This window comes from Rissa tridactyla, chromosome 13, assembly GCF_028500815.1.
Source record: "Rissa tridactyla isolate bRisTri1 chromosome 13, bRisTri1.patW.cur.20221130, whole genome shotgun sequence".
NCBI lineage: Eukaryota > Metazoa > Chordata > Aves > Charadriiformes > Laridae > Rissa > Rissa tridactyla.
The window spans coordinates 3,543,636-3,557,221 of NC_071478.1; the positions used below are offsets into that span (position 1 = coordinate 3,543,636).

Genomic DNA, 13,586 nt, shown 5'->3' on the forward strand with positions numbered 1-13,586 from the left:
GCGGGGGGACTGTTTTGGGAAGGGTGTTTTGGCTTGTTCCTTGGGCAGGCCATTTCAGGGAGAGTGTTTTGAGGGGCTGTGCCTGGGGGGGCTGTTTGCAGGAGAGTTTTTGGGGCTGTTTCAGGGAGGGTGTTTCGGGGCTTGTTCCTCGAGGAGCTGTTTTGGGGAGGGACATTTGGGAGCCTTTTCCTGGGCTGGGGGCTGTTTTGGGGAAGAGTTTTGGGAACTGTTCCTTGGGGGGGCTCGTTTTGGGGATGGTTTTGGGGAGGGTGTTTTGGGGGACTGTTCCTGGTGGGACGGTGTTTTGGGGGGCTGTTCCTTGGGGCGGCTGTTTTGAGGTTGTTCCTTTGCGGGGGCGGCTGTTTCAGGGAGGGTATTTCGAGGCTCGTTTTTGGAAGGTGTTTCGGGGCTGCCGGTGCCCGGGTGCCGGAGGGGGCGGGCGGGGGCGGGGGCCGCTCCCGCAGGCGGGTCCCGGTGCCGCCCGCCCCCGGAGCCGGGCCGGGGAGGGGCCGCTCTCCGGGACGGGCCCCGCGGCGACTCGGCGGCGCCGGAGCCGGCGGGACCCGTGGCGGGACGTGCGGCGGTAGGGGCCGGGAGCGGAGCGGGCAACCGGGGGGGGGGGCTCGGGGTTCCGGAAAAACGAGGAGCGGCACGACCGTGGGGTGGCCGGGCCGGGCCGGGACGCAGGTACCGGGGCGGGACAGGGGTGACGGGGCGGGATGGAGCCCCCGGGGTAGGACACGGGGACCAGGATAGGATGGGGACCCCGGGGCAGGACACGGGGACCGGGTTGGGATGGAGCTCCCGGGGCAAGGACACAGGGACCGGGGCAAGATGAAGCCCCCGGGGCAGGACATAGGGACCTGAGTAGGATGGAGCCCCCAAGGCAGGACATTGGGACCTGAGCAGGATGGAGCCCCCAAGGCGGGACATTGGGACCTGGGCAGGATGGAGCCCCCAGGGCAGGACATTGGGACCTGAGCAGGATGGAGCCCCCAAGGCGGGACATTGGGACCTGGGCAGGATGGAGCCCCCAGGGCAGGACATTGGGACCTGGGCAGGATGGAGCCCCCGGGGTGAGAACGGGGCTGTGGGATGTGCTCAGCAAGGCAGGGTAGAGGCCCATGGGCTCCCGGTGGCACCACCGGGGGTCCTGACCTGTCTGGCCAGTTTGGGGGCTCAGTGCTCTGAGGGTGAGGTGCTGGGTGCGTTCCCTTTGGGGAAGGGGTTACCAACGGCTTTGAAGTTCATTCGTTGGACCACGCCAAGTGCATGGCCCTCACCCAGGTGAGCATGGCCCCGGTGGCGTGGTTTACTTTGGAAGGTGGCTGCTTCGCTCCGGATGAGTGTTTCCACCAGGGCTGAACGGGAGCACGATGTGGTTTCAGTGATTCACTCCTACCCGGGGCCCTTCATACTGTCGTTTGAGGAACACTTTAATGTGGCAAAGTCTGCAGCACCCGCTAATGGGGCGTCCTCCCTGACACCCACCCAGGGCATGTCCCTGCACCTCCCGGTGTCGGCGCCAGCATCTGTGCCCCTGTGATGGGCTGGAGTTGGGGGGACTAACTGGGGATACTGGTCTGGGTTGGGAGGTAACTTGGTGGCAAGCTGGGGAGAGGTGGGAGCGCGCGTGGGGGAGCGGACGGGAGAGTTTGTGTTGGATGCGAGCGCCGGGGCCGTGCGGGCGAGCCTCAGCACGCGGTGAGCTGCGCCTTGACTCATTTATTCCATGGGGTGAGGAAGTCTGAAAAATAAAAAACTCAAATAACTAACAAGCCAAATAAAACCCCATTGACAACACCTTTCCTGGCAGCGGCTGTGCCCGTGGGAGCGCCCGGGCTGACGGCACTGGCCAGAGAGCTCGGCGTTTCCGACACGAGCTTCCTGCCCCGGTCGCTGGCGGCAGCCACCGGTCCCGGCCCCACCTGCCCTTTCCACTTGTCCCCTCGCTTCTGCCCCACATAGCCCTGGGCTCCGGCCTCACGGGCATCCCCAGGGCTGCCTGCCACCCGTCCGAGTCCCCAGCCGCTTCCTACAGGGAACAGTGTCCTGTGCCGGTGGCTCCCTGGCTCTGCCCTGGGCTCTGGCTGCATGTGACAGCCCATGCCGTGTTTGAACTTTCCCCTGAAGCTACGCTTGTCCCCGGGCTGGGATTCCCAGCGCGGCTGAGGAGTTAGGTGCTCTGTCCCCATGGTCCCCCTGCACAGCCCGCGGGGTTGGCGTGCTTGGCAATCCCCTCTGTTCTGTTGTCCCAGGACAAATCGGCCATGCTGGGGCCCGTGTTTGCCCGGGGTCAGGGTGTGGGACCTGCGGGCTTTGGCAGGTGCTTGTGGAATTTCTTGCAGAGAGGGCGACGGCAGGAAAGTCAGCGAGGAGGAGAAGCGGTGTCGGGTCTGCGGCTCACCCCACGTCTCCCAGGGCTGCACCGTCCCCGCTGGGTGTCCCCCAGGGCGGTGGGGGGGGACACCGCTGCCCGAGGGCCCCCTTCTGCTGCAGGATTTTGGGGCTGTTTGCAGCCCTCGTCCCCCGTGTCCGTGTGAGCATCATGTGCCCCCACCGCGGGGCTGCCATGGGACATGCTGCCTAATTAGAAGCACGTTATCCAGCAGAGATCCCTGCCTGCCCCGGGAGGGCCCAGCCTGCCATTATGGCTTGTTGTACAAAGCTGCAGCCCAGCAGAAAATGATACGTTTCCCGGCTGCTTTTTCTGTCCCGGGACCCGCAGGGAGGGCTGAGCTCCCCAGAGGCAGGAGCTGGGCTGAGCCTTAACGTTGATGTGTTTCACGGGCGTGTTTTCTTGGAAAGCGGGGCTGGGGGACAACCCAGGGTCACTGCCCTGCCTGTCTGTGTCTCTGCCATCGCCGCCTGCCCGGAGGGACCTGGCGGGCAGAGCACGGCGCTGCCGGTGGCACGGTGCGGTGCTTTGCTCTACACGCTGGTAGCGTGGCTCTCCTGCAGTCCCGTCTCTCTCTGGGTAACCTAAACCCATAATTTCTTGTCCTAACCGCTGCTCCTGCCTTCCCGCGGGCTGTGGCCCCCCTGCGCTGCGTCTGTCCCCCTCCTGGCGCCCAGCGTGGCACCGCGGGCACGCAGGGCCAGCTCCCACCGAGCCCCCCATGGCTGTGGGAGCAGTGGGGCATCGGAGACCAGCCCCGCTCCCAGCCCTGCTGCGGTGGCAGCTCCCCGCTGCCTCCCGGTGCTTCCCAAGGCGCGGGGTGTATCCCAGGAATGTTTTCTTTCCTTGGGCGGCAGATGGGAGCGCACAGGGTCTGCTCTGTGCCCTGTCCTGGGCTGCACCCAAGCTGACCGCAGCGGGGAGAGGCAGCGGGGCCGGGCTCGCCCTCACCCATCCCGGCTGCGCTTTGAAGCCGGCAGCGCTGCAGCCGGCGGGGCCCCCGCAGACGAGAGGGGTCCCCAGGGCTGGGTAGGTGGGCGGCAAGGAGAGGGGCAAGCCAGGAGACCATGGGCTGTGGGGGCTCCCAACTGCTGCTGGGGTCGGAGACAGACCTGTTCCTGCGCAGGAGCATCGTGCCCCGTGGGAGAGGATGGGGAGGGTCAGGCGTTATTTGGGGATGACGCTGGGTTTTCCTCTGACAGGTCTCCTGCTCTCGGGGAAGGAGCTGGGGGTTGCAGCCGCCCAGGCTGCTCGTACCCGTCCCTCCAGACAGGGAGCATGGCAGACATTGAAGACCCCCCCCGCGCCATTGGCAGCGATGCCGGGGAGGGCCCGGGGGATGACGGGTCCCTCCAGAACGACTCCTTCCCGCTCTCCTCGCTGGCCAACCTGTTCGAGAGTGAGGACACCCCGTCCCCTGCAGAGGCGGCCCGGGGCCCCCCCGGTGCTGGGGATGGAAAGCAAAACCTCCGCATGAAATTCCACGGCGCCTTCCGAAAAGGCCCCCCAAAGCCCATGGAGCTGCTGGAGTCCACCATCTACGAGTCGGCCGTGGTCCCCGCGCCCAAGAAAGCCCCCATGGATTCCCTCTTCGACTACGGCACCTACCGCCATCACCCCAGCGAGAACAAGCGCTGGCGCAGGAGGGTCGCAGAGTGAGTTTGGGGATGCCCGTGCATCCCAGTGCCGGCTGGGAGCGATGGGGTGGGGGACACCCCGGGCGCGCTGGGTGCAGCACCGCGGGTATGGGGGTGCCAGGCAGCTGGGGACGGGGACAGACCCCTCCCTGTGGTTCATGGAGTGGCGCTTTGGGGTGCTTCGGCCAGGGGGTGCCACGCACACGGGGCTGCTCCCAGCCAGTCCCAGTGGCAGCGCTGGGCTGTGCCGTGCCGTGCTGTGGGTCTGCAGCCCCACGGTGCCGTGGGGCCGGGAGCATGGCTCCCCTTCCCCCTTGCCGGCGCCGTGAAAGAGGCTCTGTGCGCCCAGACGCTCCCCTGGCCGGTGCGGACGTCTGGCTCCCCGGCATGAAAGGGCTTTTCAGGAGGGCCTCCACCCTCCTGCGCCAGGAAACCGGAGCCGGGGGGGGCCAGCCTGCGGCCGGGCACACAATGCCCCTCTGTGCTGGGCACCTGGGGCGGCTGCCGTGGCCCCCAGCCACTGTCCCCACCCTGGGGGTGCAGCCTGGCTCGGGGCAGCGGGGTGTCCCTGTGCCCCACGGGGAGCTCGGTGCCCTGGGTGGGCAGGGATGCAGGCGGGTGGAGGGGGCTGGGGTGCCCCATGTGTCCCCAGCCCCTGAGATCCCTGGCTGGGGCGGCCACTGTCCCTCCTCCCCCCATTCCCCATGCCCGGAGCCGGCCGGTTGTCCCCAGCCCTTCCCGCTGCCGCCGACTGCTCCGACCGGTCTGGCTTCACCCGCGGCACTGGAGCGTGGCTGAACCCACGGCTGCGGGGCACGGCTGGGGGCCCAAAATGCTGCGGCACCCAGACGGGAGCTGGCAAGGCACCCACCAGCCCCCGTGGGTGATACTGGGAGGTGGGATGCTGGGAGCAATGGGCTGCAGTGGGTCAGGAGGCTGCCCCGGCTCCTTAGCGGACCCTTGCTGGGGGGGTGCCCCATGCAGCTGAGTCACCCCGAGCTCATTGCACTAGTGGGAAACCGAGGCAGCGTCTCCGGTCCCCAGCGCTGGCGCTTTTCCCGCAGGAAGCAGGCACCGGGCACGAAGGGGCCGGCTCCCAACCCGCCCCCCGTCCTCAAGGTCTTCAACAGACCCATCCTCTTCGACATCGTGTCCCGGGGGTCCCCGGCCGGCCTGGATGGGCTCCTCTCCTTCCTCCTCACCCACAAGAAGCGCCTCACAGATGAGGAGTTTCGAGGTGAGCACCTGGGGCTGGTCTTGCCCAGGGACCCCCATGGTACCAGGGCTGTGCCGGGCCATTGGTGGTCCCCATGTCCCCACAGGGATGGTGATGCACGGCACCATCGCCCTGTCCCCACGGGGATGCTGATGCACAGCACCGGCACAAGGGGCTGTGGCGTGCGGTGCCTGGGACGAGCTGGGGATTTGGCCAGGGAGTGCAAGGGTGAGAAGCTGGGCACCCCCGTAGCCCAGGGGGGTTTGCGCCAGCACCCCCCCTCAACACCCTCTGCTCCCAGAGCCCTCCACGGGGAAGACCTGCCTGCCCAAGGCGCTGCTCAACCTGAGCGGGGGCAGGAACGACACCATCCCCCTTCTCCTGGACATCGCCGAGAAGACGGGCAACATGCGGGAGTTCATCAACTCGCCCTTCAGGGATGTCTACTACCGAGGTAGGGGGGCGTGGTGCCACCGCTGGCCCTGCCCGGGCATGGGGGACCCCGGGGAGGTTTGGGGACCAGAGCAATAAGGACCCTGGGGAGGATGGAGGGCTCGGGGGGGGCTCAGGGACAGGAGCAGCAGGTATCCCGGGAAGGCTGGGGACGTGGGGGACGTCGTGGGGCGAGGTGGGGGCTGATGGGCGCTGGCGGCGCAGGTCAGACAGCCCTGCACATCGCCATCGAGCGCCGCTGCAAGCACTACGTGGAGCTGCTGGTGGAGAAGGGAGCGGACGTGCACGCCCAGGCCCGCGGACGCTTCTTCCAGCCCAAGGACGAGGGCGGCTACTTCTACTTCGGTGAGCGGGGAGGGAGCCGGCGGGTCACCCCGGGGGGACTGAGTGAGCCCCGGGGATGGCCCCGTGGCACGGCGAGGGGGACAGGCACCCCGACGACATGCCGTCCCCTGCAGGCGAGCTGCCCCTCTCGCTGGCCGCCTGCACCAACCAGCCCCACATCGTGCACTACCTGACGGAGAACGGGCACAAGCAGGCGGACCTGCGGCGCCAGGACTCCCGCGGCAACACCGTGCTGCACGCCCTGGTCGCCATCGCTGACAACACCCGCGAGAACACCAAGTTCGTCACCAAGATGTACGACCTGCTCCTCGTCAAGTGTGCCAAGCTCTTCCCCGACACCAACCTGGAGGCGCTGCTCAACAACGACGGCCTCTCCCCCCTCATGATGGCTGCCAAGACCGGCAAGATCGGGGTACGGTGACACCCCCCCACCCAAGTCTGGGACCCTGCTGTCCCCGTCTGCGAGGGCTGAGCCCCTGTCAGGTCTCGGCTGAGACCTGTCACACTCAGTGCATGTCCCTGCCAGCAGTGAGCAGCATGGCTTCCCTCTGCAGATGATGCTGGAAACCTGCACGTGCAGCCTATTAACCTGGCTAATTAATCTTTCCCTAATTAACCCCAGGTCCTTGGCTCGTCCCATCCTTTCCCTTCACTTGCCCTCCTCCTCCCGTGGTGTGGGTGGGGGGGTTTGTTAAAAATGCAGAAGCTGCAGCATCCTGGGGGGGCTGCCCACTGCGACGGTGTCCCTGCACCCCAGGAGCCCCCCAGGGGTGCAGGGGGGGGGGTTGGGGTGCGCAGCGGCAGGAGAGGATGTGCCTGGGGTGGGGTGGGAGGAGAGTGGGGTGCCCCGAGAAGGCAGGGGCTGGGTACAAGTCGGCCCATGGGCGCGTGGTCCTCCCTCCGGCAGATCTTCCAGCACATCATCCGTCGGGAGATCACGGATGAGGACGCCAGGCACCTCTCGCGGAAGTTCAAGGACTGGGCGTACGGCCCCGTCTACTCCTCCCTCTACGACCTCTCCTCGCTGGACACCTGCGGCGAGGAGGTGTCCGTGCTGGAGATCCTCGTCTACAACAGCAAGATCGAGGTGCGCAGGGGCCAGGGAGGGGCTGGGGGCTCCGCAGGGCCAGGTCCCTGCTGACGGCGCTCATGTCCCACCAGAACCGCCATGAGATGTTGGCCGTGGAGCCCATCAACGAGCTGTTGCGCGACAAGTGGCGCAAGTTTGGGGCCGTCTCCTTCTACATCAGTGTGGTTTCCTACCTCTGCGCCATGGTCATCTTCACCCTCATCGCCTACTACCGCCCCATGGAAGGCACTGTGAGTCCCGTGGCACAGCCCCACGGGCCAGCACCTCCCGGCAGGGGGGTTTTGCTGGGTCTCTGCCCCGAGCAGCCCTGCCTGCCCTGGGATGGTGGAGCAGCTCAGCTCTGTCCTTTCCCCGCAGCCCCCCTACCCATACACCACCACCGTCGACTACCTGCGCCTGGCCGGGGAGATCATCACCCTTCTCACCGGCATCCTCTTCTTCTTCACAAACGTCAGTGTGGTGAGGCGGGGGGGTCCTCCCGTGCGACAGCTGAGCCCTCGTGGTCTCTGTGCAAGGAGTGACTCGAGGGCGACAGCCCCCTGTCCCGAGGCATCAGCCCCTGCTGCGATCGCCCCCCCGGACACCGGGACCCTGCTGTGCAGGGGCTTTGCTCCTCTGACCGCCCCCCAACCTCTCCCTCTCTTCCCCAGATCAAAGATCTGTTCATGAAGAAGTGCCCAGGCATCAACTCCTTCTTCATAGACGGCTCCTTCCAGCTGCTCTAGTACGTGGGGGACCCCCGGGGCCTCCCCAAGCCACAGCACCCCGGGGCTTGCAAGGGGCGGTGGCCGGTGGTGGCTGTCGGTGCAGGGTCTGACACTGGCTCTCCTCCAGCTTCATCTACTCAGTGCTGGTCATTGTCACGGCGGGGCTGTACCTGGGTGGCATCGAGGCGTACCTGGCTGTCATGGTCTTCGCGCTGGTTCTGGGCTGGATGAACGCGCTGTACTTCACCCGGGGGCTCAAGCTGACAGGGACCTACAGCATCATGATCCAGAAGGTCTGGTGGGGTTGAGGCATCTTCTCCTTCCCCAGCTGGGCTGGTTCTCCTATGGACGCGCGGCCCAAAAGGAGGGTCCTCCATGCTTTCTTTAGGGTTTCTTGGGGCTCACCAATGCCCTGCTCTCAGCGCTGCCTTCCCCACGGCATGGCTCGGCCATGGTGCCCCAGCACACGGCTGGGCGCTGTGGTCCAGCACGTCTCACCCCCCTCTCCATCACTTGCAGATCCTCTTCAAAGACCTTTTCCGCTTCCTCCTGGTCTACTTGCTCTTCATGATTGGCTATGCATCAGGTAGGCGCCTGGCCAGCGAGCCAGGGCTTGGGGAAAGGACGAGCCCTGTGGCATGGTGTTGCGTGAAAAGGGGCAAAGGGGATTTGGCCGAAGATAAACCCCCTTGCGTTCTAACACTCCTCACCCAGGTGGGAAGCCAGGTGCAGCTGGGTTTAGATTCTGAGTGATGCCCAATTCAGCACTACCGGTCCAATCGCGCTTAATATGTATTAAACTATTACGATTTGGGTACACTAATAGTGGGCTGCGCCTCCAGTCTTGTCGTGCTCCTGAACTAGCACGGCCACGCTCGAGTCTTTGGTCGCGTTCAGTGAGAAACCGAAACGGTTAGGTACTGAAACAGCGCAGTTTATTTAAACAACAGATATACAGGTGCTTCGGATTGCCGGTGATAAATACACTGGCTGCAAAGCACGTGCAAATAACGATATTGTTAAGTGTACAAAATGTGTGACAAAGTTACAAATGATACAGCCTGGCTATAAATGTAGGATAGAGGTTCTCTAGAGAAATTTCTAAGTTCCCCGAGGAAACACTCGGTATAATCTAAGTCTTACTCAAAGGCGTCCCTTTGGGGGGGAAGAAAGGCTCAGCCCGGCAACTGATCCTGGGAGCTGGTGATGGAGTTCTCCTCGACTTGTTCGCGATGGTGTCTTCCCCGATATCGCGCCTCTCTCGGGCTATTTTTATACTATTTTTTTATCTGCAAAGTGGAGTTTGAGTGACTTTAGTCATAAATACTTTTATTATGATTGGTGTACTCAAGGAGGAGTGGTCGCACCCTGGGGGCCGGTAGTCTTTGGGATGGAGGTGTGTTTTGGTACGTTGTAATCAGCAGAGTTCGCACAAAGGACAGCATTTTATCAAAATTTGACGAAATGTTGGCTCGGGTAGTGAGTAGGGCCGCTTATCTGTTTCGTAGTAAGCAAGTAGGCAGCTTCTCTGTTCCGTAGGACCATCTCGTTCCCATATCTGCTCTTCGTCACAAGGGAAGGCCACGGAAGAATCGCTTTCCGTTCCATCCCTCGTGTAGTTTCGCAAACAACCATGTACAGGGAATCGCAGATGTTGCATTCTTCACGTGCCAGCTGCGGCTGTGTTCTACCTCAGAAGCCTCTTGATTTTATGACTTTCCTTAATGTGTGAACAACGCTGTACTTTTGTATTCGTGGCCAATTTAGTAATTATTCCACACGTGGCATGGCCAGGGAGGGGGCTGTGGAACTGCCACACAGTCCCACCCGCCTCCTCCTGTGGTGGAGAGGGGCTTGGCCAGCTCGGAGCCACATGGGGACCTGTTGTGGACCCCATCCTTGCCACTGCCCCCATGGACTCGCCCTGTCTCTTCTCTTCCAGCTCTGGTGTCCCTCCTCAACCCATGTCCCAGCAGTGAGTCCTGCAGCAAGGAGGAGTCCAACTGCACGGTGCCAACCTACCCCTCCTGCCGGGACAGCCAGACCTTCAGCACCTTCCTGCTTGACCTCTTCAAGCTCACCATCGGCATGGGCGACCTGGAGATGCTCGAAAGCGCCAAGTACCCCGGCGTCTTCATCATCCTCCTCGTCACCTACATCATCCTCACCTTCGTGCTTCTCCTCAACATGCTCATCGCTCTCATGGGTGAGACCGTGGGCCAAGTCTCCAAGGAGAGCAAGCACATCTGGAAGCTGCAGGTACCGCCCCGGGAGCTGCACTGCAGCACGCCAACCTCCATCAAAGCAGCACCACCTGGGTGAGGGACCCCCATGCCTCCGTCCCCAAGAGGCTGAAGGGTCCCCGGTTTCCCTGGCAGTGGGCCACCACCATCCTGGACATCGAGCGCTCCTTCCCCGTGTTCCTGCGAAAAGCCTTCCGCTCGGGGGAGATGGTCACCGTGGGCAAGGGCACCGATGGGACGCCTGACCGCCGCTGGTGCTTCAGGTAAAGGCAGGGGCCCTTGGGAGCGCTGGGGAGCTGGGGACCAGGAGCAGCTGAGCCTCTGCCACCACAGCGAGCAGCATTTTGGGGTGCTGGCATCCTGTGTTCGTTTGCTGGGTAGTTTGTACCAGCCTGGAGCCAGGTGGCATTGCTGGTGGCGGGATGGCATAGGGATGCAGGAGCTGCCACCCTGGCTCCCAGCCACTCCATGTGGATTCCTCAGGGTCTGACCTTCCCCGCAGGGTGGATGAGGTGAACTGGTCCCACTGGAACCAGAATCTGGGCATCATCAGCGAAGACCCAGGCAAGAGCGATACGTACCAGTACTACGGCTTCTCCCACACCGTGGGCCGGCTGCGGAGAGGTGAGTGCAGTGCCATGGGCTCAGAGCATCCCTTGGGGTCTGCGGGGAGGTGAGCGCGGTGCTGTGGGCTGGGAACATCCCTCGGGATGCTTCTTGCAGCCCCTGATGAGCCCCAGAGCAGATTTGCTTTGGGGGCTGGGTGGCGTGGGGCTGACGGGCAAGGGGGGAGCAGCCCCAGGCTCCCGGCTCTGAGAAACTCCCGCTGTCTCCGCAGATCGCTGGTCGACGGTGGTGCCGCGCGTGGTGGAGCTGAACAAGAGCTGCCAGCCCGAGGAGGTAGTGGTGCCGCTGGGGACCGTGGGGACAGCGGAGGCACGGGAGCGGAGGCATGGCCAGGCCTCCAACTCCCCGCTCTAGTACGGCAGCGCTGGGAGCCACCGGACTCTGCCCAGGCCCCCGGCACGGCCCCGGCACAGCCAGCAGAATCACGGACCAGGCTTGGATGGTGCTTGTCTGCTCCTCAGGGATTCGTGCAGCCTCCATCCCTCCGGCAGCTGCTGTCCCAGCGGGTGTGCAGCCCGGACAGGGTGTCCTGGCCCTGTCCCGGCAGTGCTGGGGGTCTCCGGCTTGCACAGATGAGCTCCAGTGCCACCGCTTCGCTTTGCCGCGCCGGGGCCATCAGCCATGCCGTGCCGGGAACCTCTGCCGTGGGCAGGGTGCGGGGAGCGCAGCCCCCTCCACCCACCAAGGCTAATGGTTTTTGCCACATGTTTTTGCACAAGATTTATACGACTATTTATTTAGTAATAAAGACTGACCTGCCACCGCCGCCTCCTCCTGGCATGCACTGACTCCAGCTGGGAGAGCATCGCTGCGGGCAGGTCTCCGGGAGGGATGCAGGAGCCGGCATCCGTCCCAGCAGCAGATGCCACCCAACACCCCGAGCTCACACTTCTCTGCAGATGGACCCTCCGGTGGTACCCTGTGCTGCCTGGAGCGTGCTGCCAGCCTGGCAGGGCACCGTGATGCCTGAGCAGAGCACCCTGTCCCCGCAGAGACAGGCAGGGCCGCACTGGGCAGCGGGTGGGGGGTCATGGCTGGCTGCAGCACCCGGCGTTGCCCTCCCCCGCTGTGGCTGCTCTACTCAGGAGATCCCAGCCCTGGCACCCCCACGGTGATTCGGTGGTGCGTGGCCAGCGGTGCACGGCTGTGAAACATGGGTATGGTGCATGGATGCGGTGCATGGATGCGGTGCGCGGCTGTGCTAGATGGTTGCGGTCCGCGGCTGCGGTGTACAGGTGCAGTACATGGCTCTGGTGCAGGGCCGTGGTGCAGGGCTGCGGTGCAGGGCTATAGCGCACGGTTGTGGTGCATGGCTGCAGTGTACAGGTGCAGTACATGGCTGTGGTGCATGGCTATAGCACACGGTTGTGGTGTGTGGCTGCAGCCTACAGCTATAGTTCATGGCTGCAGTATACAGGTGCCGTACATGGCTGTGGTGTGTGGCTATAGTGCACAGTTATGGTGCGTGGCTATAGTTCATGGCTGCAGTGTCCTGCTATAGTTCACGGCTGTGGTGCACAGCTATAGCGCACGGTTGCGGTGCGTCGGCTGCAGTGTACAGCTATAGTTCATGGCTGCGGTGTACAGGTGCAGTACCCGGCTGTGGTGCATGGCTGTGGTGCACGGCTATAGTGCACGGTTGTGGTGCACGGGCTTCAGTGTATGGCTATAGTTCAGGGCTGTGGTGTACAGGTGCAGTGCAGAGTTGTGGTGCACGGCTATAGTGCAGAGTTGTGGTGCGTGGCTATAATGCACGGTTGTGGTGCACAGCTGCAGTGTACAGCTATAGTTCATGGCTGCGGTGTACAGGTGCAGTGCATGGCTATAGTGCACAGTTGCGGTGCACGGCTGTAGTGCACGGCTGTGGTGCACGGCTGCAGCTCACAGCTATAGTGCATGGCTATAGTGCACAGTTGCGGTGCACGGCTATAGTGCATGGCTGTGGTGCACGGCTGCAGCGCACAGCTATAGTGCACGGCTATAGTGCACAGTTGCGGTGCATGGCTGCAGCGCACAGCTATAGTGCACGGCTATAGTGCATGGCTGTGGTGCATGGCTGTGGTGCACGGCTATAGTGCACAGTTGCGGTGCACAGCTATAGTGCATGGCTATAGTGCACGGCTGTAGTGCATGGCTGCAGCTCACAGCTATAGTGCATGGCTGTGGTGCACGGCTATAGTGCACAGTTGCGGTGCACAACTATAGTGCATGGCTGCCGTGCACGGCTGCAGCTCACAGCTATAGTGCACGGCTGTGGTGCATGGCTGTGGTGCATGGCTGTGGTGCACGGCTATAGTGCACGGCTATAGTGCATGGCTGTGGTGCACGGCTATAGTGCACGGCTATAGTGCATGGCTGCGGTGCACGGCTATAGTGCACGGCTGCAGCTCACAGCTATAGTGCACGGCTGTGGTGCACGGCTATAGTGCACAGTTGCGGTGCACAGCTATAGTGCACGGCTGTGGTGCACGGCTGTGGTGCACGGCTATAGTGCACGGCTGCAGCTCACAGCTATAGTGCATGGCTGTGGTGCACGGCTATAGTGCACAGTTGCGGTGCACGGCTATAGTGCACGGCTGTGGTGCACGGCTGTGGTGCACGGCTATAGTGCACGGCTGCAGCTCACAGCTATAGTGCATGGCTGTGGTGCACGGCTATAGTGCATGGCTATAGTGCACGGCTGCCGTGCACGGCTATAACGTACGGCTGCGGTGCACGGCTGCGGTCCGTGGCCGCACGGCACGGCCGCGGTGCTGGGCCGGGGATGCGCGGCTGCATCCCGCCGGGGCCGCCGTTCCACGGGAGGGCAGCACACACCGTGCCATGCCGGCCCCGGCCCTGGCAGGCGGGGGGGAGCCCGGGGCCGGGCC

General features: G+C 63.8%; 1 protein-coding gene across 4 annotated transcripts; it reads left to right on the forward strand.

Moving 5' to 3' along the window:
* The first annotated feature begins 3,676 nt into the window (after positions 1-3,676).
* Positions 3,677-11,459, forward strand: TRPV4 (transient receptor potential cation channel subfamily V member 4). Of its 4 annotated transcripts, XM_054219658.1 has the most exons (15): positions 3,677-4,053; positions 5,100-5,272; positions 5,553-5,705; positions 5,909-6,049; positions 6,163-6,461; positions 6,957-7,136; positions 7,211-7,369; positions 7,497-7,589; positions 7,790-7,863; positions 7,974-8,139; positions 8,366-8,432; positions 9,789-10,105; positions 10,225-10,352; positions 10,592-10,713; positions 10,928-11,459. In XM_054219658.1, exons 1-15 carry the CDS (start codon positions 3,677-3,679, stop codon positions 11,068-11,070), a joined length of 2,592 nt encoding a protein of 863 aa, XP_054075633.1. In that variant the 3' UTR covers positions 11,071-11,459. The 4 variants fall into 4 exon arrangements, with proteins under 4 accessions (XP_054075633.1, XP_054075636.1, XP_054075635.1 ...); XM_054219661.1 differs by lacking the exon at positions 6,957-7,136; XM_054219660.1 differs by lacking the exon at positions 5,909-6,049.
* The last annotated feature ends 2,127 nt before the right edge of the window (positions 11,460-13,586 follow it).